Source organism: Rhipicephalus sanguineus, chromosome 3 (genome assembly GCF_013339695.2).
Source record: "Rhipicephalus sanguineus isolate Rsan-2018 chromosome 3, BIME_Rsan_1.4, whole genome shotgun sequence".
In the NCBI taxonomy this organism is placed as follows: domain Eukaryota; kingdom Metazoa; phylum Arthropoda; class Arachnida; order Ixodida; family Ixodidae; genus Rhipicephalus; species Rhipicephalus sanguineus.
This window is the reverse complement of record NC_051178.1, coordinates 188,357,757-188,383,230: the sequence shown is the minus strand read 5'-3', so window position 1 is coordinate 188,383,230 and position 25,474 is coordinate 188,357,757. Positions and strand designations below refer to the sequence as shown.

General features: G+C 47.6%; 1 protein-coding gene across 1 annotated transcript in view; it reads right to left on the bottom strand.

Annotated features, from left to right (window-relative positions):
* The window catches only part of LOC119386194 (uncharacterized), a 102,418-nt gene that overhangs the window by 51,914 nt on the left and 25,030 nt on the right, over positions 1-25,474 (bottom strand). The window contains exons 2-3 of the mRNA XM_037653531.2: positions 8,037-8,417; positions 5,629-5,824 (exon numbers count right to left, since the gene is read on the bottom strand). Coding sequence (XP_037509459.1) covers positions 5,629-5,824; positions 8,037-8,417 — 577 coding nt within the window. The remainder of the gene's footprint in view (positions 1-5,628; positions 5,825-8,036; positions 8,418-25,474) is intronic.

Here is a 25,474-nt window from a genome sequence, read left to right as displayed (position 1 = left end):
CTTGGTGGTATTGGGTTTCAAAGCACGCTTTTTATCGGTTGAGGTCAGACATCGAGGTGATTGAAATACGCCACAAATCAGTGAAGCTTGCAGTAAAAATCCCGCCAAAATAGTTACTGCTGAATCGCTCGGGTTCGAGAAAACAAACATGTTGTGTTCCGGAAAGAAAGGAGACTACACTGTTATAAAATAATCGCTAGGGTTCGCTAATAAATCTAGAGATCGGAAGTTCAGACTACGAAGGCAGCGTCCACTTTATGCTCAGGGGGCATCCGGGACTGAGCCTATTCCTTTTCTTTATTTATTTATTGTACATATTTTGCATTGTCGTTATGGCATACGGAAGAGGTCGCTGCCCTGCTCTAAGGCAAGGGTTAGTAGCATAATAAGTGCGCACGTAAAAATAACGCAAGGTGCGCAACGGACAGCGAAATTGAAAGCTATAAAAGAAGAGGTAACCCGGCGGTGCGGCAATATTTGTCAGCGAGCTTTGTTCGCATTGAACCCTGCGATTCTGCGATTGGAAGCCAACACATTGCGTGCCATCATCTGAGAACCCCGACGAAAAATGAAGATGCCGGTGATCGCTGGCTTCGTTTTCCTGAGTGTGATCTCTCTGGTGGTCGGATCCGTCCAGCATCCAGATATGACGAGGTGTCCAGGTAAGAGGACTTAATTTAGAATCAAGAAATAATTAAGTTTAATATATTTGTCGAAAAAGCTATTTCAATGAAGCCAACGTTTCGACAAGGGCCACCAATTTACGCTTCTTGCACTTTTATCATTTCGATGAACGCACAGATACAAGGAACGAACTAAATCAGGAGAATGAATCGGGGTCTCGTTAATTTGTCATACACGACCTAACGAAACCAACAGGCAGTGAGTCCAAGGCAGTTTTCATACCAGCGTTGATTATCTCGAGGTTCGTAGAATGAAATAACTCCACACCGGAAGGCCAGATATGAATAGCAACTATTTCAAGCGTGGCGTACCTTAAAACACCCATTCAACAACTCTAACAATATACCTGATGTAAAATAAGATTCCTGTAGATACCACGATCTACGCAGTTCCTAAAGCATGTGCAAACAAGGCCAACAGTACCCGTTGTAAGCTACATTCGTTCGGTCATGTGATTGGTCGCGTGGACCGTGACCGTAGGGATTGCATGCGAAGCTCATTGCCTATAGATTGCGAAGTCTGTGTAGCTTCTCTTCTTTCTACATTCCTGACACTCATAACCGTCGGCAGGATTTTGCCTCGGGGGATGCCATCCCGTGTTGCATTGCGGCTTGGGTTGGTTCGGTGTTGTAAATTCGACGGGGCGAATGCTGGTGTGGCTTGAGGGGGGGGGGCAGTTGCCCTTTTTGCATCCCCCTGCCGACGCCCATTCCGGCAGTATGTCGTTTCAGGTACTGGGAAAACAATCTTCCAATTGACCGATATCGTCATTAAAAACGCCGAAGTGGGGCAAGTGATGCAGATCAGCATGCACTTTAAGCTCTCCCAAACATCCGGCACTAATCCCGCCCTGTTCCCTTCCATCTCTACCCCAAGTGGGAAGACGCTGGAATGTGTTCATGCCGTCCTGCCAAGGTGAGCTCATCACTGCGCTTACCGCATTTACCCCGCAATTTTTCCCAGTTCTCTTACTCAAGCACGATTGAAAACTAGGAATACTGTCTCACGGGGCAGCCACACAAATGACTTTAATTAAAATTTGTTACATTGATGAGATTATGAGGATTAATTATTCGGAGGGCTTCGGGTATAACGCGCATTTTCCAGTGCAGAACCCACAGGCGAACGCAAGCTACTATTTAAAGGGACATAAAGAGAAACAATGAATTGGTTTAGATTGATAAAGTGTGCTCAGAGAACTCTTGTGTAGTTTATTTCACCACCATAGGTTTATTATTATAGGAGAAAACAAAGTTCAAAGTGTCATTTTTAAATTTCGCGCCGAAATTTGTAATTCGCGACGTAAAAGACTTCAAAGAGCATTTAACGTATTTTGGAGCAAAACTGCTAGCCGGCCTAGTTGGAACGAATTCATTGTAATACTTGCGCGAAAACAAACGGGGACGAAGAAAGGAGACACACGGACAAGCGCAAGCAACGTATTTTGGCGCCACTGGCTCGACGAAATTTCCACAAACTTGTTATGTCAAGTTTCTGGCCTCCTCAGAGGACAATGTACTTCGATTTAACCGATTAGGAACTACGTAGGCCCAAGCAGGCGCCGTCAAAAATATGTGACGTCACGGCAAATGGTGCGGGAATTCCAAGGTGGCGTCGCCACCTGTATTTTCTTTTTGCGCGTTTTCTCGCTTATTAAGCGTCTTCGCGCAGAAAGCGTGGTGTTTTTGGTATCGTGGAAGACTGCTTTACTAATGCGAGAAAAATCGTTTTGCTCTTTAGTGTCCCTTTAATGCATATCCTCTCTTACACGTCCACTCTTACGCAGGAGGCTGAAGTTCTGTAACGGTGACACGCCAATGGAAAAGGAGATGAACGCCGAATGGAACAACTCGTGCCCCGTCGAGGCTGGCAGATATACTGCCCACCTATCGGTCAATGTGCCCGACAGCCCATCGAATAGGCAGTGCATTGGGGTGAGTTGCCCGTCGTCTTTAAGTTGCCTAACTTGTCAATGAATGTGTTAATGAAAATCAGCGGTAGCTAGAATACTAACGGCGTGGCAGGTGCGATCAAGGTTGCGATAGATCTGATCGGCATCATAGACGTAGATGTGAGCCGCCGCGTTGGTGGCGCCATCTTTTGGCGCGGAACTGAACCAGGGTGGATATAGTGACGTCATTGCAGTGACTGAGCACACTGTAGTTACTCAGCTGTTGGGTAAAGCGTCGATCTGCGGCGTAATTGGTAACAAGCATTTTTTTTTATTTTTTAACAAGAACAAAAAAGCCTATGACGAATTATATTTATATGAATCGTCGAAAGATGCCGCTACCAGCGTTATTACAAGAAGTCACGCTTCCTGGTATTTTGTGAAGAGTAACACTTGCTATACGAAAAAACAAAAACTGCTGACCAGCAAATCACATTTTTTGACGACTTCAGTCTGTGACACCTCAGTAAAACAAAACAAAAAAAACGCAAGAACCAAGAAGAATCGTGCTTAAAATTTTTATAACATCTTCTTGTTCGGCATACGCCTAAATCTTCACGAAACAAGAAATAAAAAAGGCGGGTGGATGTTTGCACTTCGCCACTCTATCGAAAGACGGAGAGAAAAAAATTAAGTACAGCACATCACGATTCCTCTGTCAAAGACGATAGACGCGCCCTTACAAGTTTAAGGGACTAATGAGGGTATCATTAAACGTGCACATAAAACCAAAATCAAAACGGTAATTTTCGCTACCCTTACGCTTCTGCTGCATTTTTACAAGCTTCGTCTTCATTCTTTCCAGGACGGCCAGCTCGTTGCTACCTTCGCGGCAACTAACGCAGGACAGTTAATGGATTGCGTGTCTTTTCCATTTACAGTACAACTCGACTAGAGACAGTCTATGGGACTGTTTACTGCACCAGTGAGGGCATTTTTTTTTTGTTCCTGGGCGGTTTTCAAGGCCAAGACGCTAATAAATTCTCACTGCAAGAGACATCACTGGGCAGGTGGTGCGCAGTCATTCTTTTTTTTTTTCTACTGCGGTAATTGTATCTTAATGCGAGCTCAGAACGCGTACGCAATAGTAACGTCGTACGGAGAGCAAGGAAGCTCCAAATAGACTCATACTGCTCCATGAACTACACATGGTGGAAATGCGGAATTCTTTCTCCTCAAAGGTAAGTATCTATGCGCCGCTATCACATATCGTTATGAATATGTACAAGTGATTCCCAGGTCTCACTATTTTGCGTTGAAAATATCTTTTGCGCAACCAATGATATGAAAGAAAAATAGGCTTTCAATGTACCAAGACAATTGCATCATCTTGCTGCGAAATCAAACACATTGTATGCTTCTGTTTGTGGCGAAGTCTCGTGAAACTTCAGAAGAAACCATTGTCGTTAATGGTTCTACATTATCTGCACTACCCGGGACACATGAAACTTAGACCGTTTCTTCGTTCATAAAAAAAAAAAAAACTTTGTACGTTGCGCTGTAAACAATAAAACTCCATCGGAGTCACGGGAAAAAAATTCAGATTTAAGAAAGAAACAGTTTCACGCAAGCTACGATTCTGTACTCCCTATACAAAAAGTGCTCACCGCAAACAAAACGAAAGGATCATAGTGCCATTCGCTTTTATTACGAATTCGAAGACGACATAGAACAAGTGGCTCAAGTACACTCTAAGAGAAAGAACTTGGAGGACGCTCGAGCTTCGCCTTCAAGAGCAGAACGTGATAGCGTAATCGGGCCCCGTGCGTATCGCCTTCTCAATTGATAGCCTGCTTCGGTTCTCCGTGCATCCCTCAACCGTGCCGTAAGGAAACGAACGACTGTGCGCGTAACATTGGCCGTTTCAACGTATCCTAGAACGCCTATGCTGCAAGTACAGTTGTTAAGTGCCCACTACGCCATAATTCTTCATTTTGCAAATCACCGAAGGGCCCCCTACGCATCCGTAAGGCAACACGTGATCCTACGCTGCTGTTCACTTTGTTGGTGCTTTTGCTGATGATGATAATGATTAAATATGCCTGAACGCTTTGTAATGGGTGGGCCTCTAAAACACCCACTCGTTGCGCAATTCACATGTTTTGACGCCTGGTGCGATTCTACGCTTCTGCCACGCAATATTACATGCGTTAAGGACACTCCTTCCACTACATGACATTCATATAGTGTTTCTTTTTTTTTTTCGAAAGCAGTTTCAAGAAATTGTGTGGCTCTGCCCAAGGAATAAATTATGTGTGTCTTGTGCATATGTGCATGTGAGTGTAATTCTAAAGCGATGAATTATGTTGTAATAGATGGCGAGACTTGATGGCATTATTCCCATGCATTAAAGAAAAAAAAGAAATTGTGTGGCTCTCCTAAGACAGGCAATAAAAAAAATTTTCTGGCTCAGTGGTAGGATACCTGCTTGCCACGAACACGGCCTGGGTTCGATTCTCACTCGAACCCTAAGAGTTTTATTTGCATCTTTCTCGATTTTTCGGTCACGGACAAAATGATTTTTCGCTCACAACCAACGACACCGACGCCGACGCCGGAATTTCTGCGAGACGAGCTCTTTAACGCTGTCGCGTTAAAAGGGTCTTCTGAGTATTTTTTGTGAGTCCTGACTTGGCACGTATATGATTCTCTTTAAAGAAACTCGTGGAATCTCTTGGAATCTCTTTGGGGGTCATGATACTCACGTCGGAGAGTCGTGGGATTCAGAAGAGGATTAACGTGTCTCTTCAAAGAGAGTCATACGTGGCAAGTCAGAACTCGCCGAAATGAGTAGCACAAACTTTTTTTTTCTTAGAGTGTAATGCAGGATAAAAAGCGTTCAGACAAAGTGCACGCTGCAGAAACAACAGTGACACACGCTCTCATCGTCAGGTGCGAGTAATAAAAGACCAACACTCGGAAGTACTTTGCGTTCCTTGTTCTGTGCTATTCCACTACGCTACATCAGCCGGCTCAATTAGTTTCTAACCAACTAAACTGCTCGCGCTCTCGGACGGCCGATGCACCTTTCGTGTATGCCGACCTGTAGTGTTCCCTGGCAGCAGGACCGTCCTTGTCGTTGCGGACGTTGGTGACAGCCCAGCAGCATCCACGGTCCTCGCACGTGCTCAGGTCAACGTCGGGATTCTCCGGGAAGCAGTCGAAACGGTTCCATTCCAGCACCGGTGCCTGATTGACAAAAAGAAAATGAACAAAAAGAAAACAGGAGTCGACGCTCATCACGTGATCGACGGGCAGCAATACTTCAAATGTATCTTGCAGGAAACTACTACGAATCACCACCAGGAGCGTTTTATCATTAACTTATCAGCGTTACTAACACACTAGCGTTCAAGCCAAGGCATCGGGGCCCTTATTGACAAACGCCTTTTAGGTCATAGAACAGTTTTTAAGGGATATATCCAGTCAATTTCATGCTAGCATCATGATCGATTAGCTAGCATCATATGGCGATTGATTAGCTTACATCAAGATTGACATATTACTAGCGAAGGCGAATGACCAATGGCAAATAGAGCTTATGAACGAGTAGCTCTGTGTATACAGGGACTCTAGTGCGCACGCTACTTGTAAAGCGCACAAGAGTCGATAGCACGGTGAAGTGCATGGGTAACGGAGAGACATCAACGCTAGGGAAAAAAAACACGCCCCCTGGCGTAAACTAAATGCACGGGCGAATAATAAACTGGAGGCACTTAGCAGTCCCGTACTCACGCTATAGTATATGTGTTAAACGGAGTGTAGGACGAGCTCGTTCATGCCGAGCGGTTGTAACTAAACATCTCTGGCATAAATTTTTGAAATGGTCGGCCTCCTAGAACTGACAGATTCACGCTATAGGTTCACCTCAACCATAGTTCCTTCCTGTCGGAACCGCATTGCGCCAACAGTGCCAATAGACCGCTGGCCGTTTATTAAAAACAAAATATTAAAGACCTGAATTCACTCGCTTCTAAAGCATTCAGCCTGCGCACATGGCTAATTGTGTCAGCCACACGTGTTTATATATACGCAGGATGCAATTATGAACTGTAGGCTGTGTGTCAAGGTGCTGGCATAAATTCAGACTCTCGCCTAAGAAGCTTCGCTCCCGTAAATTCACTGAAGCATAGGGGCCAACAGCAAAAACGTGGATATTCAAAGGGAAATAAATAGGCAGTGAATATGTACGGGGCATTCCAGCTCATGTCGAAAATATATTTAGCCTGTATAGGCTTCCAAAGCAACGTCGAGCGGCGCCACTGCTCTTATCGCAACTGGGAATGTCCACGGCCACAACAGTGCCGCTCCCGCTTCCGCGCATGCGCAGAGCTTTCGGATTGCACCTGTGGTGGCCACAATGTAACTATTGCTGACTAGCAGTGCTCGGGCCGAATGAGGAGCGCATGCGCGCATGTGTACTTGCCGCTGCCGCTGCCAAATCCGGCGACAAACCGCCTTCGCGGGCATCGTCTGCCCCCAGTGACGCACTGCTCGGCCGCGCAAGCGTGGCGCCCAAACTTGAGCTTCAGTTCCCTACATGAGTGTCGGCAGGATTTTGTGTTGGGGGGTGCAAACCCGCGTTGCATTGCGGCTGGGGGAGGGGGAGAGCCCTGGTGTATAGCTTGGGTGGGGCCAAGTGCTGGTGCGGCTTGAGGGGGGCAAGTGCCCCTTTTGCACCCCCCTTCCGACGCCCATGGTTCCCTATAGAAATGGACGTCCCAAATGAGAGATTAAAATTAGTTGGGTTGGTTAGGCAACTAACGGTGCTTTTGAACGTGCCCCTGCACCGCTTGGACGAAAATCCAATTGGACGAAAATTGGACGAAAATCCAATTTTGGATTTTCGTCTCATCATTCGTCAATTTCAGTTTGTTCGTCCGAATTACGATAATTTCAGCGGTTTTTTTTTTTTTTTAAGCCAGCGTTGTTTATACTCTAGCTACAGCGGTTGTACTCTCTAGCTCGTGATCAGGTGTACCTCATATTAATGTGTACGTGTAACCTTCGCCTGATCTTGCAAGATATGGCAGAGCGAATGAGCGTATACGAGGTCATCATTTTCTCTTACACTACAATTCAACTCCAATGTTGACCCCATTCGAAAGAACAGCGGGAGGCCGTTCTGCTCAGCAGGGACACTCAGGGTCAGTAATGGCTGGTGGAGAGGGCAAACGCGCTAGCGATAACCAATGGACTGCCGGACTAGGCGGCCCACCCACTTGCTATAAGATTTTGTGTAAATGAAGATGTTTTCTTGAGGAAAATAGGTATGGCGCTAAAAGGAAGGGGACGATTTTGCTCAAGTAATGCTCAAGTAATGAACCGCCTAGCTCAGCAACAAGCCCTGTTGAAGATTTTTTTTAATCAAATGCCCCACACGGCCTTTGACGTCACTCACTTCGGGACACTGCGGCTTCCACGCCGGTGTCGTCTGAAAGGGCGCCAGCGTCTCGTCCAGCGTAGTCCCGCCAACGGTGGTCTCCACTCCGCCGGATGACGCGTCGGTGGCGCGCGTCCAGAACAGGGTTCTCCAGAGCGGGCCCAAGTGCTCCCTGAAGACGAAGTAGTAGAGCGGCACGAACACCGCCGTGAGTACGAGAAGTACGATGACCGCGGCCAGCAGACAGCGGAGCCGCGTCGACAGAGACGAGAAGTCGTCGTCGCAGCAGCGTTTGCGGTGCTGCTGCGGCTTGAAGGTCACGCCACCGCCGGCCAGGGCGGACTCCGCGCTCGTCCCGTCTTCGGCGTTCGAAGACGAGCCCTCTTCCTCGTCCTCCTCCTGCGAAAGGCGTCGCACAAAGTTCGTCAATTGTCAGAACTGTTGACAGAACCTAACCTAATCTAACCTGTAATGCCCACTGTACCATTTTGCTACATTGAATGTAATGCCACAAAAAGATAAATCTGCCAAAGCTTCATGGAAAAGCAGTTACTGCATATTTAACATGTTATATAATGAAGTTACAGTGGGTTGCCCGTTTAATCAGAGTAATTAATTAGTAGAAATTAGAACTTTAAAACTAAGTTATGCTTCAAATAACATTTCATTTATTTTCTTCATGAAGTGAAATCTACAAGAATAGTAAAAATGGTCAACGTTTTCTTACGATTTTTCTCAAGGCATGACTGTTTGTGGGCATTATCAAGGCGAGAGCCTTAGATGCCTCATCAAACGCGAAAATTGGGCGTCGGCGTCAACACGAGTGGCGCAAAAAAAAAAAACGCCAGGCCTGCGCTGAAACCGCAGCACAGTCACAGCGAAAGCTGGAAGAGCGGCGTTTCTAGAGCCCGTTAAGCTCTCTTGGGGCTACAATACAAGTACACTAGGAAGGTACCCACTACGCCATAAATCACAATTTTGTGAAGTTGGGAACCACCTACTAAGCCATTATTCGTCATTCTGCGGAGAAGCGAGCCACGAGCTACACGTCTGTAAGGCATTATGTGCACTTTGTTGACGCGACGACTGATGACGATGAAGAATTATGGCTCAGCCCTTTGTAATGGGTTGGAATCTTTAAAAGGCTCACCAGTTATGTAATTTGCATTGGGTGACGCCCGGTCACTATTTCCCTCTCCCGTCATGCTGTATAACATACGTTGACGTGGGAGAGAGACGGGGGGGGGGGGGGGGTGGCGAATAACTTTACTGAGACCCCGAGGAAATGGATCATGCGCTTATGGGCTTCCTTGGCAACCAATACAAGTGCACTTGCGAGGAACCCACTACGCTATAAGTCATTGTAGTTTTTGAGAAGTAGGGCAGCAGGCACTGTGCCATTTTTCGTCATTCTACGGAGAGCGTTGGTACCTGCTAAACGCATGTAAGGCATTATACGCACTTTGTTGATGCTGTGCCTGATGACGTTGAAAAATTATGGCAGAGGCCTTTGTAAGCGTAATTTTTGGGAAGTTGGGAAGCACCCAGCACGACACTTTCCTTGTTCTGCGGAGAAGCGAGGTACCATATGTAAGCGATTATGTGCAGTTTGTTGATGCGGCGGTTGATGACGATGAATAATATGGTTGCGCCCTTTGTAATGGGTTGGAAGCTTTAAGCGACCCACTAGTTACGTAATGCATATTGTGTGACGTCCGGTCGTTATTTAACTGTCCCACCACGCTTTATAACACACTTTAACCAGAGAAACGTAGAGCGAGCGAGAGAGAGAATTGACTTTATTGAGACCCTGAGGAAATGGATCATGGGAGCCTTATGGGCTTCCTTGGCAACCAACAGAAGTGGACTTGCGAGGAACCCACTACGCTATAAATCATTGTAATTTTTGAGAAGTAGGGCAGTAGGCACTGTGCCATTTTTCGTCATTCTACAGACAGCCGTGGTACCTGCTAAACGCATGTAAGGCATTATGCGCACTTTGTTGATGCTGTGCGTGATGACGATGAAGAATTATGGAAGAGCTCTTTGTAATGGGTTGGAAGCATTCAACAACCTACTCGTTGCGCAATTGGCATTGTGTGACGCCTGGTTACAGAATTCGCGTTGTGCGACGCTTGGTGCTTATTCTACTCTTTTACCACGCTATATTGCATATGCTAATGTGGTTCCTTCCCGACATGAAGCCTGTATAGGACCTTTTTGCAAAGCAGTTTCAAGCACCGGCATGGCTCAGAGGTTGAATACTGGGCTCCCACGCAGAGGGCCCAGGTTCGAACCTCGTTCCATCCTGGAATTTTTTTCTTATTTAGTTTTTTTTCTTATTTCGAGCGATACTGGTTACGGACACCGGCGGCGGCGGCGGCGGCGGCGGCGGCGGCGGCGGCGGCAGCGGCGGCGGCGGCGGCGGCGGCGGCGGACAACTACGGCACCAAAAACGGCCGGTGAAATGATCTCATAACAGCTTTCGCTGTAAAATCATCACGGGATGACGTCACCGTACGACGTCATCACGACGTCACATAACGCCAAAGTTGGGACGTCGCATAGCTTGAAGCCACACGATGACACCATCGCTTGGTCAAACGTGGGGCCGTTCACGAAGGCAGTGCAAAACCAGGTGAGATGGAGAAAGCTTGCAGTGTCTCCGATCCTGGAGGCCGTGCAAAACCACGTTAGGAGCAGAGAGCTTACGGATGGGGCCGGGGAAGGGTCAGTACATCGACTTATCTCAATTTGTGCTCCTCATGAACAGAATTGCATGCACACGCTTGGCGCGTTGGTAATCTAGACGTGAAATTACAGCACCAAACTATAAGACGGACGTGGTAAGCTCGAGGACGCGGGTTCGATCCCCGGCCACGGAGCCTGCATTTAGACGAGGCGAAATGCAAGAACACCCGTGTAACTTAGGTTTAGACGCACGTTAAAGACCAGGATCTGGTCGAAATTAATCCGGAGTTCACCACTATGGCGTGCCTCAGCCGTATCAGGGTTGTTGGCACATAAAACCCCAGTAATTATTACTAATTCTTGCACGGACGAAATAAAAACGACACGACGCGCTTTTCCGTTGTTTCTTCTCCTTTTTCAACCCTGTAGTTTAGCACTGTCATTTGAAGCTCATAATAGTCGCTTATAAAGCAAAGCTCTGCTTACCTACCAGGCGCCAGATTGCTGCGTAAGTGTAAGCCGTGCGCAAGTAACGTCTCCCGCTGATTGCAAAACCTAAAGCGCTTAGAAGGTGTCACTGGGGGGGTTTTTTTTGTTTGTTTTTTTTTTGCCCACTTGCGACTAATCCGCCAGATCTTGAACATACGTCTTAGCGACACAAGGAGAATATGATGCGCGAATGTGCGCATATGCGTGTGTCGCATGTCGCAAAACATGCACGTGTTATCGTCACTGTTCCGCAGACAAGCACTACGCATCGCATTCGACCTTGTGCCACAGAGAGCAAGCAGCTGCAGGCGACCAAGCGCGTCACCCGCTACTGCCTGCTTTCTCGCTAGATACCAATTTTGTACTGGATATGAGGGCTTTTTCAATAAACAATAATTGTTAGGTTTTAACGTTCCAAAACCAAGATATGATTATGAGGGACGCCGTAGTGGAGGGCTCCGGAAATTTACACCACCTGGAGTTCTTTGACGTGCACCTAAATTTAAGTAGACCGGCGTCAAGCATTTTCGCCTCCATCGAAAGAAAGAAAGAAAGAAAGAAAGAAAGAAAGAAAGAAAGAAAGAAAGAAAGAAAGAAAGAAAGAAAGAAAGAAAGAAAGAAAGAAAGAAAGAAAGAAAGAAAGAAAGAAAGAAAGAAAGAAAGAAAGAAAGAAAGAAAGAAAGAAAGAAAGAGAAGTAGCAGGGGGAGGGTCAGGCATGCACACAAAAAGCTTCGCTTGCCCCCATTTTCCCGACAGGAGAAGGGTTGCTGAAATGTTTAATATTATATTTGTTCCTTTTATTTATTTTGTTTGTACGCTCGTGCCTCCCAGACAAAGAAGATAACCTCCCCGCCTCCCTAACCCCCGTCCAACACCCATGCATGTATTCAACGTCGCAGACAAATCTTAGTTGTGTTTTTCTTATGGTACGTTCTAACGCCTGTCTGTTCTCAGAAAAATAATGATTCGAAGCGATAAAACGAACCACAAGTGGATGACGGGTACTGCTCATAAGTTAGACCGGATAATTCTGCGTTCTGAAGAGCCGCTCAATTTCTGCATCCGACAGCATGAAGGGTTGCTAACGATGGAATGAGCTTGCGCTCATTCCATCGTTACTGCGAGATCCAAGGAGGACAAGTATGTTCTGAGCAGAAAATAATTATACAGCCAGGCTCATGCGTCTTTCCAATATCACCGCCCTCGTTTTCGGCGACGCTCTTTCTAGAGGGATTCCTTGCCTTTCTTGGTCCATGGACTGCCTTTGCATATCACGACCCGTAGGCACTTCTCAACTTTCATAGATACGCTGGCCTCATTGAAGTACTTTAGTTTGGTTAGTGTGTGTTGCACTTCGTGTATGTCGCACATCGCGTGCATGATATCATACTTCATTATGCCTATACATATTGAGTAGCATGCAGGCGGCTAATCTTTCCAGTAATCATTAAAGAATCACCTCTCTCTTTCTCTCTCTCTCTGTCGAGCTCCCCATGGTTGTCCCCACACCCATGCATAAATCCTTGTAAGCCTTCGGGCACGTCAATATTGTCTCTGCTGCAATTGACACGAACCAAAAATATACAGTGCCAGACCAGCATGAGGTATTGCACAGTAACGCCTTAATGAACATGAGAATGAAGATCTTGTCATTCTTAAAAAGGAGTTAGAAATTCTCTTCCCCACTTCTACCACGGCTTCAGAAAAGCTCTATCGACAAATCCGTGCGCACGGAGGGTGGGAAAGGGCAAGGGTGGCGGCCGCCCCTTCCTAGCCACGTGAGAGGGGAGGGGGGCGAAATCTGCCCCATAAATGTACTTAGTAGGAGGGGGAGGGGGCGCTACGGTAAACCTACCCCCCCCCCCCCTCTTGATGAGGAACCCTGCGCACGCCTATGTCTATCGATTAAGGTCACACAAACATCAATGGCGAAGGTGCGAGCGAGCGAGTCCTTAGTGTCTGAATAATTGCTATCCCAACACAAGTAATAGCAGAATTGGCAACGCCGATGGCTGCAACGTTACCTTCCTTGTATAAGTTTTGAAATAGGCGCACTACGCCGCAGCCCGCGGCTGACGGTCTTCGCCAGCACTAGTAATAACCAGGGGCGTAGCCAAGGGGGGGGGGGGTTCAACGCCCCCCCCCCCGAAATTTTTCAATTTTGCTTGCGTATATATGTACGCACACATACATACACACGCACGAACATACATAAAGTATGGTTGAACCCCCCCCCCCCCCCCCGAAAAAAATTTCTGGCTACGCCCCTGGTAATAACACTCCTTCTTCCCAGGCCTGCGAGGAGCGTGGCGAGATGTGCAGCTAGAGAAAGAAATAAAAAGAACGCTGTTTGCTGGCGATCTGTTGCAAGACATTCAAACACATCCACTGTGCATGAGGGCCGGAGGTGGTTTCGTGGTTGCTACCATCTTGAATGTCATCGCTGGCTCATGCATGTGGGAGCACGCATGGAGGGAATTTATGTTAAAAGACAGGGCGTGCAAACACGGAGACAAGAGAGAAGTAAAGACACCACAAACGCCGACTAACTACTGAAAAAGGCGCACAGGGGTGGAAAAGAAGGTAGACAAAAAGAACTTATCTATACATGCCCAGGCAAGAAGCAACCTATCAATCGGGCACGCGTGGTGGCCTATGTGAGAGATGATTGTTCAGTTACCTCTCAAAGCTATCTCTCACGTAGACCACCACGCGTGCCACCAAGCTTTCTTTGAAGAATTACACAGAACGTAAAATATTTGCCTCAGGCGGTGCTACCGCCCAGAGGAGGCAGCTGCCACCGAGACTGCACTTCGACAGAGACTACATGCACCCCACTTCCACGCGCTTCACGCACAGTTTGTTGATTTAGCACGTAAAAACGCATAATTTCAAGATCTTGAACTAGGCTGGTGCCCACAGTTCAAGCACCATACCCTGGCAACTCCTCATAACCATGTAATCGATAAAATAAAATCGGACACCTCCCACTGCAACTGGACAATTTCACAGTCTGAGACGCAGAGAGAACTTGTGACGGCAGTATTTGTTTGATGCAACATCTACCGTCTGCCGCCGTGATGACGCAACGCCCCTATCCGAGTGTAATCCTGCTGCGATATGTTGCCACCAAAGCCTCCGCTTGCTCATAGCTCGGCGAGCATGGGTCTCATGTTTCGGAGCCGACGCACCGCATTTGGACTGAGTCCAATGCAAATGTTTATGTAAATGCTCAGATGCGTGCCCTGTGAACACAGTAATCGTAATAAAAGAAGTACGAATAAGCCACGTGTAGGATCAGTCGTCCAACGGCGCAATGCTTTTGTAAGCGGGGTCGACGCGCCTGCAGAGATGCATCAATTGTATATCACTCACTGCGCCTCCGTTCACAAGAGTCGGATGTCGCCCGTGTGCCTGCTGCGTGAGGAATTTCGACCTCGCTGTTGTGTCTGCTGGCGTGGTATGTGGCGGAGGCGAACGAATAAGTCCTGTGTCATTGCACACAGTTCGCTTGCACACACACCCAGCAGTGTCTTCGGAATAAGGCCGCGATTTCGCGCCGCTGTGTGCGAAGTTTAAAATCACGCAACAAAATATAATCTCTATTAAAAATACACTCTATTTATTATCAAAAATATGCTCTAAATATATTATATTAAAAATATACGAGAAATACTTGCGCGATGCAATGTAATATAGCTTGAAACACTGCCGTTTCTGTTGTACTATAACTTCGTCACCGCAATATACTGCTTATCCCTGCTTGTCCTGATGACACTGCAATTATGCGTTGTCCGATCAATGTACTCTGTGTTTTCTGCTCTGCACTGTCATGTACACAAGAGATATCATGGGAGCTTTGTCAAGCAGCTTTCTAGCGGCTTTTACTCCCATATATTCCTCAAACATGTATACGTATACATGATTTTTGGAAATAAATAAACTAAAAACAACTAAATAAGTAAGTGGTCGATCTGCAGGACGGTTGTCCTGTTTTAGAGTGCGCACTGGAACGGTAGGAAATGTCGCAATCACCTGCCTCGAGGTGCCCGCCTCACATGCAAGCTCTTACGAAGTCCTATTCCTTTCGGATTGGAATGGCCGACAACGCTCTTTGCGATGCCTGTCGTTGCGAGGAGACGCTACACCACGTCCTGTGCGACTGTCCGGTATATAATGTTCAGAGACAGTCACTGGCGTCCTTTCTAGCGCGCCTTGACAGTATACAAATGTCTGTTGAAACAGTTCTTGCGTGTCGTCAACAGAAGTCATCACAGCTGAAGGCGACGAAGGCGCTGCTGAGGTTTTTAAGAGAGACGAACTTGGACAAGCGGCTTTGACAGAAATGTCGCGTACCACGCAAGAGTGACCGACTGATTCTGTGTGTGCAGTGTCATGTGCTATCTTTCTATCTTTCTCTCTCTCTTTCCTCTCCATCTTTAATCTCCCCCTCCCTGTCCCCATGTGTAGGGTAGCAAAGCGGTTGTCCTATACTGGTTAACCTCCCTGCCTTTCCTTCTCTACTATTTCTCTTCTCTTCTCCTCTCTTCTCATGGGGAGAATGTGGAGCCTTCGGCTCGATTGCCGCTATTTGATGGGTGCGTGCAGTCTTGGTAAAAGTTGCTTGTGTTTCAAGCAACTTTTACCCACAGTCTCCTTCATCGTTGATGGAAATAAAGAAATTATTATTATTATATGCAGTCTCAATACCGGAGATCGTTGTTACCGGAGCAGTTCCATAGCATGCGCCTGGTGGTAGGACGGGCGCCTGTAGTGCTCGTGGAGCATGATATACTGATTTAGTGGCTTTTGCTTCTTGCGTGCTTTCTTCGTTACTCTCGACGGCTGTGTCAGTCCTGCGTCTCTTATACGTGTCTGCCATTTAGCGGGAATGTCTTCGGTTAGGGCAACTCCGGTCCGGCCCTTGTGTCTAAGGTCTTCAGCGCAGCGTAGCAGTCCCTGCGGTAGCGATCCTCCTTGCAGGAAGCTTCTGCCTTGAGTGCGGCGCCGTTCATTAATTGCCGCTGGGATTAATTCTTCATAGTCGAGGTTGTCCGATGCAAACAGGATCAGGAATACCGGGACGGAGCGGTTGTCAGACTTTACCTAGGCTTCACGCTATACTATACAATACCTTATAAGACGGTCCTTGAAAACGACATCTGTTAACGTCGCTACCACATGAGTGCCTGTGTACGCTGTTTATTATGTTTGTTTGCTTTTCCCTCTTTCTGCTTCCATCCCCTTGCTCCTCCTAGCAATACAGGGCACCTAACCAGAACTACTCCTGGATAACCTCTCTGCTGTCATGCACGTCGTATCTTTCCACATTACCAAAAAAACAAACAATACACACGCACCTGCGTCCTTATAGTGCTCTTGGAAATATTGCTAAGGGCCCAGGTGTAACGCGACATGGCAGCTTACACGAATGCTTTAGCAGTTAGGTGCTGTCACAAACCAGCGCGTTATAGAGCGCGCGCGCGGCCGCTTTCAAACGGCAGCGGGGTGCAGCGGCGCGGGCCGCTCGCCCAAGAAGCGCGAACGACGAAAAAACAAGTATCAAAAGACACCGACGCGCCGCATCCTCCTCACCCACTCGAGCCAGACGCAGACAACCCGATCAAACGCCCGGCAAAGCCTGGGTGTTTCTAGAAGGAAGGGGGGACGCATCATCGAGCGACGCCGCCGCGAGTAGAACCAGCGAGAGAAATCTCGAACTATCCTTACCCTTGGCTGTACTGCATGCCGAAGAACCCTCCCGACGCTTCTAGAAACCGGGGGAGAAGGGATAAAAGCGTGCAAACGACGACCAGACAGTCCAGACCAGAAGAAGTGAAGGAGTGAGTCAGTCGGCCGGGATATGGTGAAGCTACGCTGAGTGTGGCTCCGTTAGCCAAAGAAGACGTGTTTGTGATGGTGTGCGGTCAGTCGATCGTCGATCTGGAAGAATTGGAGGACGACGCCGTGTGAGCCGTGACAAGTTACGACGACGGTTGAGCTATGACGATCAACGCTGGAGCTGGCGTGAGTGTTTCCTAGAAGAGAAGCATTCGATTACCGTCCAAGAATTGTGGACTGGATACGCCGTTGTACGTTCGGGACTTTAACTGTCCTTGAATAGTTGTAATGCATGCGATTGCATTTGTAGCGTGTGATTTGTTTGTTTAGCTCCCGTTGTGTAAACACCATCTGAGTTATATTGTGAAGCTGTAACTGATACCAGCCGAGTGTGCACGTGTTTGTGATATTTGTATTGCCCTAACTGAGAATATATTTCGTTTTAGTTTGTGTTATCGACTCTCGGCTCTGACTCGGTCTTTGGACCACAACCGGCGTTCGCTGGCGCACCAAAGGACCAACTCTAAATTGGCCGCGCTTCGTGGTGCGTTTTCGGAGGGCCGTGACGCCAGCCCTTAGAATCCGCCCGGCGATTGCCAACCCGATTAACGGGACAAGTGACAGGTGCATGGCTTTAGTGTAAAACCAAGAGAACAAGAACCAAAGACGCGAAAGAGAACGCTGTGTGCGGCTGTGCAGCCTTCGGAAGCTGTTGGGCGCCCATGCGAAACGCTCGATGAAAAACGCTGCATGTGGTCCTGTTTCATCAAGCGAACGGGTCAATGAGTCATTGCCTTTGCGCTGTTGGGCTCCTACACTTGCAACATTCATGTGTACATGAGCGTCTGAATCAGATATTTCATTACAAGCCTTCCTGACCTTTTGTGACAATGGTTGCTGATGCCTTGCCGAGTGTTCTTGCCAAACGTAAAAAATTAGCGCAGTTTGTACTAAGTTGCGCAAAGCTGGGTCACAGCAGAGCTAGTGGTTGTTTGCCTAGGCTTTCTTTTTTTACCTTCTCACCTCACTTTCCCACCTCTTGCAATTTTATACTATAAATGGCTATGCTTGCTCCCCTTTTCTTCTTTTTTGTGTCTGTTTATTTATATTTGTTTCTTTCTCACTCTTTCCATCTTTATTTCCCTTTCTCTTTTAACACGAAAGTGTTTTATGCCGGGGTCCACCAAGACTTCAGTGACGTATTTCCGTCACGGAAATGACGTCGAAAAAATGTACATCAAAAATGTGATCAGATGGCAAAGAAAAAAAGTTCCCTCAACGGGCATCGAACTCACGACCGCTCGCTCCGCAACAACAGATGCTGGGCGCGCTACCCACTGCGCCACGGCCACAGACTCTAGAATGTTTACAAACGCGCCTTTTATATCTACCACTCTCCCGGTCGGCGGGTTGGTGTTGCCTTCTGGGAGTGGCAAAGTAAAGTAATTCATCATTACTGTGGCCTCCGCGATTAGCACCTGCAACGCGTTACACGTTTGTCCCACTCGGCGCGTTTTCAATAGAAGTGCAATATTGTCAATGCCTTAACACACCGCGAGGTGGCGACCTTGACCCAAGCGTCGTAAAAGCGTCGGCCTCGCTCAAATCATCACGCTAATCAAACCAAAAAATTGGCCGCGTATCTGCGTGCTTCGCTGCAAATGTCGTCTAAAGACGATAGAAGAGGCGCTGCGTGAGATATGGACGCCATCTGGCAATACGTTGGGAAACATGAGTGCTGTGTTGCGGGCTGGTAGTCCCGGCGCAGCAGCAGGCGAAGACCGGCGGTGACCAACGCGACCGGCGGGGACGCCAGCCAGCCCGAACACGCGGTTTGGCGCGAAGCGCTGAAGCAGAAGAAACGTCCGCACTCAACGAGTACTCTCCACACACTGTTTTATTTACACGTCGCCTGGGTAAACCAGGAATGCCAGAGCGGCGCCCCATGGCATTCGTGCAGTGCAATACAGAACCGAAACCGAAACACAACAATGAGCTCGTGCAGAGGGCACGGAGGAAGGCAAGTTTCAGCGCAGTCGCATTTTCAGCGCAGCTTAAGAAACTAGGGTCTTTAGAATTACGTATGTATGCATTTTCTATTAAAGGAACACGCCACTTAATATTTACCTAGTGATGTTGCGCCTCATATATGCGTGATATTTACTTTTTGATCGACACGTTCACAAGTACCACTTCAAGATGGCTGGCCCTTGGGCAAGTGGTTCAACTTTGGCCGAGTGGCTGAATCGAGTGACGTGCCGACAAACAGAAAGACAGACCAAAATTTCTCCGTTTAAGTATCCCAAGAAAGACTATCGTCTTTAAAATAGCTCTGCGTCGCGCGCCTGCCTCAACTGGCTGTAACACCGCGTTCCCCGCCTACGCGCTCGCCGGGGCGGCACGACGCGCTTTGCGTTTCCCTCTGGTGCGGTCGTGGTGTTCAATCACATTTTAACATGCCGCAGGATGGCGACCAGCTTCTGCGTCCAATATGGGACGCTCTTCTGCCTATCACAACTGGTTCTCTGATTACGCTTTCAACGTTAACTACTACAGCTACCACAAGGGGTTTTAATCATTGAACATGGACGTTAGTCGTCGGCATGGGGATGTACCATCAAGCATCAAAGTGGGTGCATCCACGTTAAACGGTGCCATTAGCTGCCAGACATCAATATACATTTTGCAAACTCTCTTATATCAATGTACAGTAAACATTCAGTTACTTCTATAAGGGCACGTTTTACTTTCGTGTTATTCCGATTCCTATGACGGAGGGATCAACCATGTTTTTTTCTCTTTCCGTCTTTCTTTCCTTTTCTCTCTATTTCTCTCTCTTTCTTTCTATGCTAAGCTTTGCTCACACGTGTCCTCCTTTCCCTCCTCCTTCTCACCCTCAATTCCCTTTCTTAACATCTGGCGATACTATACTATAAAAGGCTTTGCTATTTTCTGCTAGCGTGCCTGGATTGCCGATTGGTTATCAACGTTATCAACTATTGGTTATCAACGGTTAAGACGCTCGCCTTCGTATCGTGGGTACGCGGGTTGGAATCTCGCCTCGCGAAGAAATTTTTTTCGCCAAGAATTTCTCTCTTTCTCTATCTTTATTTTCTCTCTCTCTCTTTGTACTCGTTGTCTCGCCCATCAGAGTTATAGACATATCGGCGCACGTGTCCTGGGAGCGAAACAGAAGAGGAAGAAGAGAAAGGCGATGAAGAAGAGGACGAAGAGAGCGCGTGCCGGTTCATGATGACAAGTTTTCTATCTATACGACACACGGCAAACCACGAGCAGAACATATCTGTTGTAAAGATAAAATCATGTGCGTTATATGGTAGAGCCAATCTTCGGACGCCGTCCCGCAGAACAGCCTGATGCTCGGGTACCACGTACTCGATCATGCTCACCGGAAGAAAGCCATCGCCACTGAAAGAACAAAATTAAACCTGAACTGGCATAGAAAAAAAAGTCTGAGTTATACGCGGACATATGTCCAAAGCTTGGTCGTCTCCGTAGCATGCCGTCATTCACTATTATTCGGCAGTCTTCAGTTTTCACCTATACACTTTAAATCGGTAATTATTCGTCATTATGCGTGTTTATTTGCCCACTCGAGACAAATAGCGTGGAGGCAAAGTTAGTCCTTGCCTCCACGTACCATTTAAGAACACCTTAAACAACACCTCCGCACCAAAGCCCCTTTCCACACTTCCTCTCAACCCTCACCCCGGCTCCGCGCACAGAGAGCGGCACAAGGACCTTTGTCGCAATCTGCATTTAGGCGGGACTATCAGGGGTGCCCAACTTTAACGACCTCAACTCGTTCTGATGCAACGCGCACGCTCACATGTGTGACCCTTGTTGCCTGTACCACTCTGCGGCACGCGCCCGCGCTTCCTTCGGGGCCAGAAGGCACGATTTGAGACCACGCTTCAACGGGCATTTCTGCGACCACAAAGTTCGGCGAGGTATTTTTTTTTCCGTGTGCCTTCGTTCTAGAGACCTGCAGCATCCTCCGTTGGGTGTGGCTGGTTGGGAGGTCACAGTGTTTCGCGGCGTAGCCCCGGCCATCCGCGATTAGAAGCGGTCGTGAGCGCGGCGCTGGGCAGGCGCGTCACGGACGCCCAGAGCGCCTCGGCGTCCCCACTTTTCGGCTGACTGACACACTTTCGAGACTCTTTTTATCGCGCGCGTATATGTGTATGTGTTTGTCGATGCCCTCTGGGGCGAAATGAAGACGCGTCCATTCGTCGACGTGCCAAGGATGGAGAGAATTAAGCGCGGAATGATTACGGGGGGCGTCAATCACGTTTCACGCCCGAGCAAGCTCGCGGAAACCTGCGCAATCTCGCTGGACACGCGTTCCGTCAACGGTCGCGAGGCAATGAAGACACGGCGACCTACGATCCGTGATTAAACGTATCCTGAAATACAGATTTCAGTTCCTTAACCCCCTTCTCCCTATGTCATCAGCGTCATCAGCCTGACTACGCCCACTGTGGGGCAAAGGCCTCTCTCACGTTTCTCCAATCAACCCGGTCCTGTGCTTGCTGCGACCACGTTATCCTCGCAAACTTCGTTATCTCATCTGCCCACCTCACTCTCTGCCTTCCCCTCGCGCGCTTGCCTTCTCTTGGCAATCTATTCTGCTACTCTTAATGACCAGCGGTTATCTTGCCTTCTCACTACATGCCCTACTTATGTCCATTTCGCTTTAAAAAAACACGTTGTGGGGCTAGTTGGTGATGCATATTTTTCTTTTTGAAATAATTCAGCGCTAAACTTTACACACAAGCACGCAGAAAGACAGAAAAAAAAGCAAGGTCGTCAAAAAAATTCAAGATTGGTAGATGACGATTCAGCCACGTTCATGAACCTAACCGCCCATTGTCGCTCAAGCAAAGTTAACGGCAGAAATTGTGGGCCACGATTTCAGGGGATAAAAATTCTGGTTAGAAGTAAGGACAGATCAGCTCGTGAGGTTTCGGAAGCCTTCTTTATCAAGCAAAGGGGTGATATGTGTGTCAGCACCATGTCTGTCTCCTTGCGCGGAGATTACAGATTATAGACAGGCAATTATAAGCAGTCTGCGTGTTTTCTTTTTATTTTTTAGGGGCGAAGCTCCTTAAGGCGGCACCCGTTCGTCCCTCGTAGTCGTAGTCGTAGTCGTAGTAGTCGTAGTGCGTAACCAGTCTTACGCTTTGACCTCCAAGGTGGTGCCGGTGGGAGATTTTTCCTGTGCGTTGTTGAACAATAAAAAATTCGCAGCGTTAGCTAAAAGCCGACTTCTTCTGTCTCTCATTCCCATTAGCAGCCATTCTTTACCTCCAAGGTAGTGCCTGGTGAGATTTCTCCTGTGCGTGATTAAACAATAAAATTTTGTTCAAAACGCCGTTTATTGATGAAATAAACCAATGAAAGACGCCAGATGTTTTGTAAAAGCAAAACGAAAGAACGCCAGATGTTTCTAAAGCAAAACGAAAAGACGCCAGCTGCTTAACGAAAGACGCCAGATGTTTTCTAAAGCAATGGTTTTCTAAACAATGAAAATTCACAGCGTACATGTAAAATTAAAGTGAGCTGCAAGTCGTCATAACTAATCGAACCTTTAGTATAAACGCGCCCGATCTCACGTCGGTGATGATGTACTGGGCAGAATTCACGGAAGATTCACGGTTTACCGATGAACCTCCGCAGCTTCGCCCACTCATCATCATTCACTCCGTGGATATGCTGTGATTTTTTTTCTGCCTCGGATGCGCATGTATCCAGGATTTTTCGAAAAAGGAACAGCGCCCGTACCGTCATGTCTTTCTGTGTGCTCGTGTTTACAATTTAGCGCTGAATTCTTTTCTGCCTTGGATGCGCATGTATCCAGGATTTTTTGAAAAAGGAACAGCGCCCGTACCGTCATGTCTTTCTGTGTGCTCGTGTTTACAATTTAGCGCTGAATTCATTCAAAAATAAAAATTATGTCCATTTCTTCTTATGTACAGTATATGAAACCGGAAGTGCATCTGATTGACATCTCTGTGTCTCTTTCTCGCACTTTTCATCCTCATCCTGCCCTAATTTCGGGATGTGAACGTGACCGGTGGCTGCAATGAAAGCTCCATTTATGCATGTGCCGTTTAGCTCTAGTTATAACTACGCGTAATCTAATTCTGCACCCATAGAGTTTCCTATAGATACACTAGAGGGAACTCTGGTGCTAGTGTCTATGGGAGCTGCAACGCATGGCGCTTCAGCCAGCATGGGAATGATGGGTAGTACTTACACGGATTTGTCTAAACTTCGTTCTTTCGGCTCCGTTTGGCTCCGCGTCGCCTGCATCCGCTTTGTCGCAAAACGAAGTTCAGCAAAAGTCAGCCGTTTCACTTCACTACTTTAACCTTTTTAGGCTCCCCAATTCAAATGTGGTCACGAAGAGCTCAAACTGTCCATTCTTTTATCCAAGACGAACGCCAAAACACAGTAATAAGCAAAGCCACAAGTGCGTTCGAAGCCGTAAGTACGAAGAGGCAAATAAATCCGTGTACTACCCATAATTCACATGGTGGCTGAACGATCGCAGCGCCAGAGTTCCCTTTATAGATAATTGTAGGAAATTCTATGTCTGCGCCTAAACACTGTGGTTTGTTCACACCAATGCTCGTGTAGTGTGCTGTGGAACGTTCTTGGCCTTGGAAAAGCACCGCCTTCGCGTTCATTATGCACAACAAAGGCGTTTGCGGCCCTTCTTATAGCCACGGTACTCAATGAGAAAATGTAAATTGCTTTGAGTGCGCGTGTGCAAATTCTGTTGCGTGTGTGCTCGGTGTGTATGCCGCACCGTTTTTCATCCGTATAATTTGACCCTCCTTATTTGTACTCGCCCCCATTTCGCCTTCCCACAGCTTTCCGAGAGCTTCTCTATGTTTATATCCATTACACCTTTGAGAGTTAGCTCCCGTGAGCCGCAGAATATAATCAGTAGCTTCTGTACGTTGGTGTTGAACATTTCTCTACAGTGTTAGTTAAATAACAGAAAGGAGAGGGAGCTGGGGTGGCGCTAGAATTATTCCTCCGATAGAGGGGAGGGGCAGCTACGGTGCTGAAGGACGGGGCGACAGAGGGGGCAGGTTAAAGCTTCAGAGGGGCAGTTGAAACGCTTGAAACGATACCGAAAACTCAGATTCAATGTGCGCGCACGCTCAGGAAAGCTAGCGCAGTTAACAATGTTCGTACAGGTTGGTCGTTAGCTTCAAGAAGAGCGTATGCAGTATAGGAGTCGTTGGCTAATAATTGTTGGGGTTTAACGTGCCAAAACCACATTATGATTATGAGAGACGTCGTAGTGGAGGGCGCCGGAAATGTCGACCAACTGGGGTTCCTTAACATCCACCTAAATCTAATTACACGGGCCTCTAGCATTTCGCCTTCATCGAAATGCGGCCGCCGCGGCCGGGATTCGATACCGCGACCTTCGGGTCAGCATTCAAGCACCATAACCGCTAGACCACCGCGCCGGGTAGTAGGAGTCGTTGGTTATAACTGCCTACCTAATAATTTCAAGTTTTGCAACCATGCATTAGGGCGCAGTAGGCGAGCTGAAGGCGTGCAGCTAAATTTGATCGGAGGAGGAGGAATAAACTTTATTATCAACCAGCAATTTAAGTGCCTTGGCCTAGGGCTCCCACGTGGGGACGTCGAGGTCTTGCCTCTTCGCCGCCTCGCGGGCTTGCTGGATGGCCCATAGCTGATTGTCGAGGTCGAGGTGGTCGAGGTCGCGGAAGAATGCATGGCTCATCGCAGACAACACTACGGAATAGAAAGGAATCGCTTCTTCACTTTGTCGTAGAGCCCTAAAGAAGAAGTATCGGATTATCCTACTAGTCGTTATCATTCGCTCTCTTGTCTTTACAACCTGAATTGTTTATAATTCACGTAACTTGATGGTTTCATTTTTACCTTCTCCATTCTCATTTCTTCCCCTTGACAAATTAGCGGCAAACATCGAACGGCCGTCGTAAATATTTTCAGAGAGATTAAACATAGAGAAAAGCATATGGTGGACCGTTTGCGTATGCACTATTTAGACCAATCCTGCCACACCGTCAGTGTATGCCACGTTGCTGTTTAATCCACGTTCTACAAGACTTCGCAGTCAGTGCGCTTGTATACCCGCTACGCGCGAATGAAGCAGCGCATGTAGTTTGTGCTGAACCTGGCTACGTTATTATTCGTTTTTTAAGACTTTTGTGCGTGTAGAGGAGGTAGAGGAGGATAGTAAGAAAAGGCACATAGATCAATCAGATGCGCGTCCAGTTTTGTTATCCTGCTTTAGAGAAAGGAGGTTAGAGGATGAAAAAAAAAGAAAGAAAGAGGAAGATATTCTCGAAGGTGGGGGGGGGGGGAGCATTCGTGAAGTCTTAGGGCTCACATTCCGTAA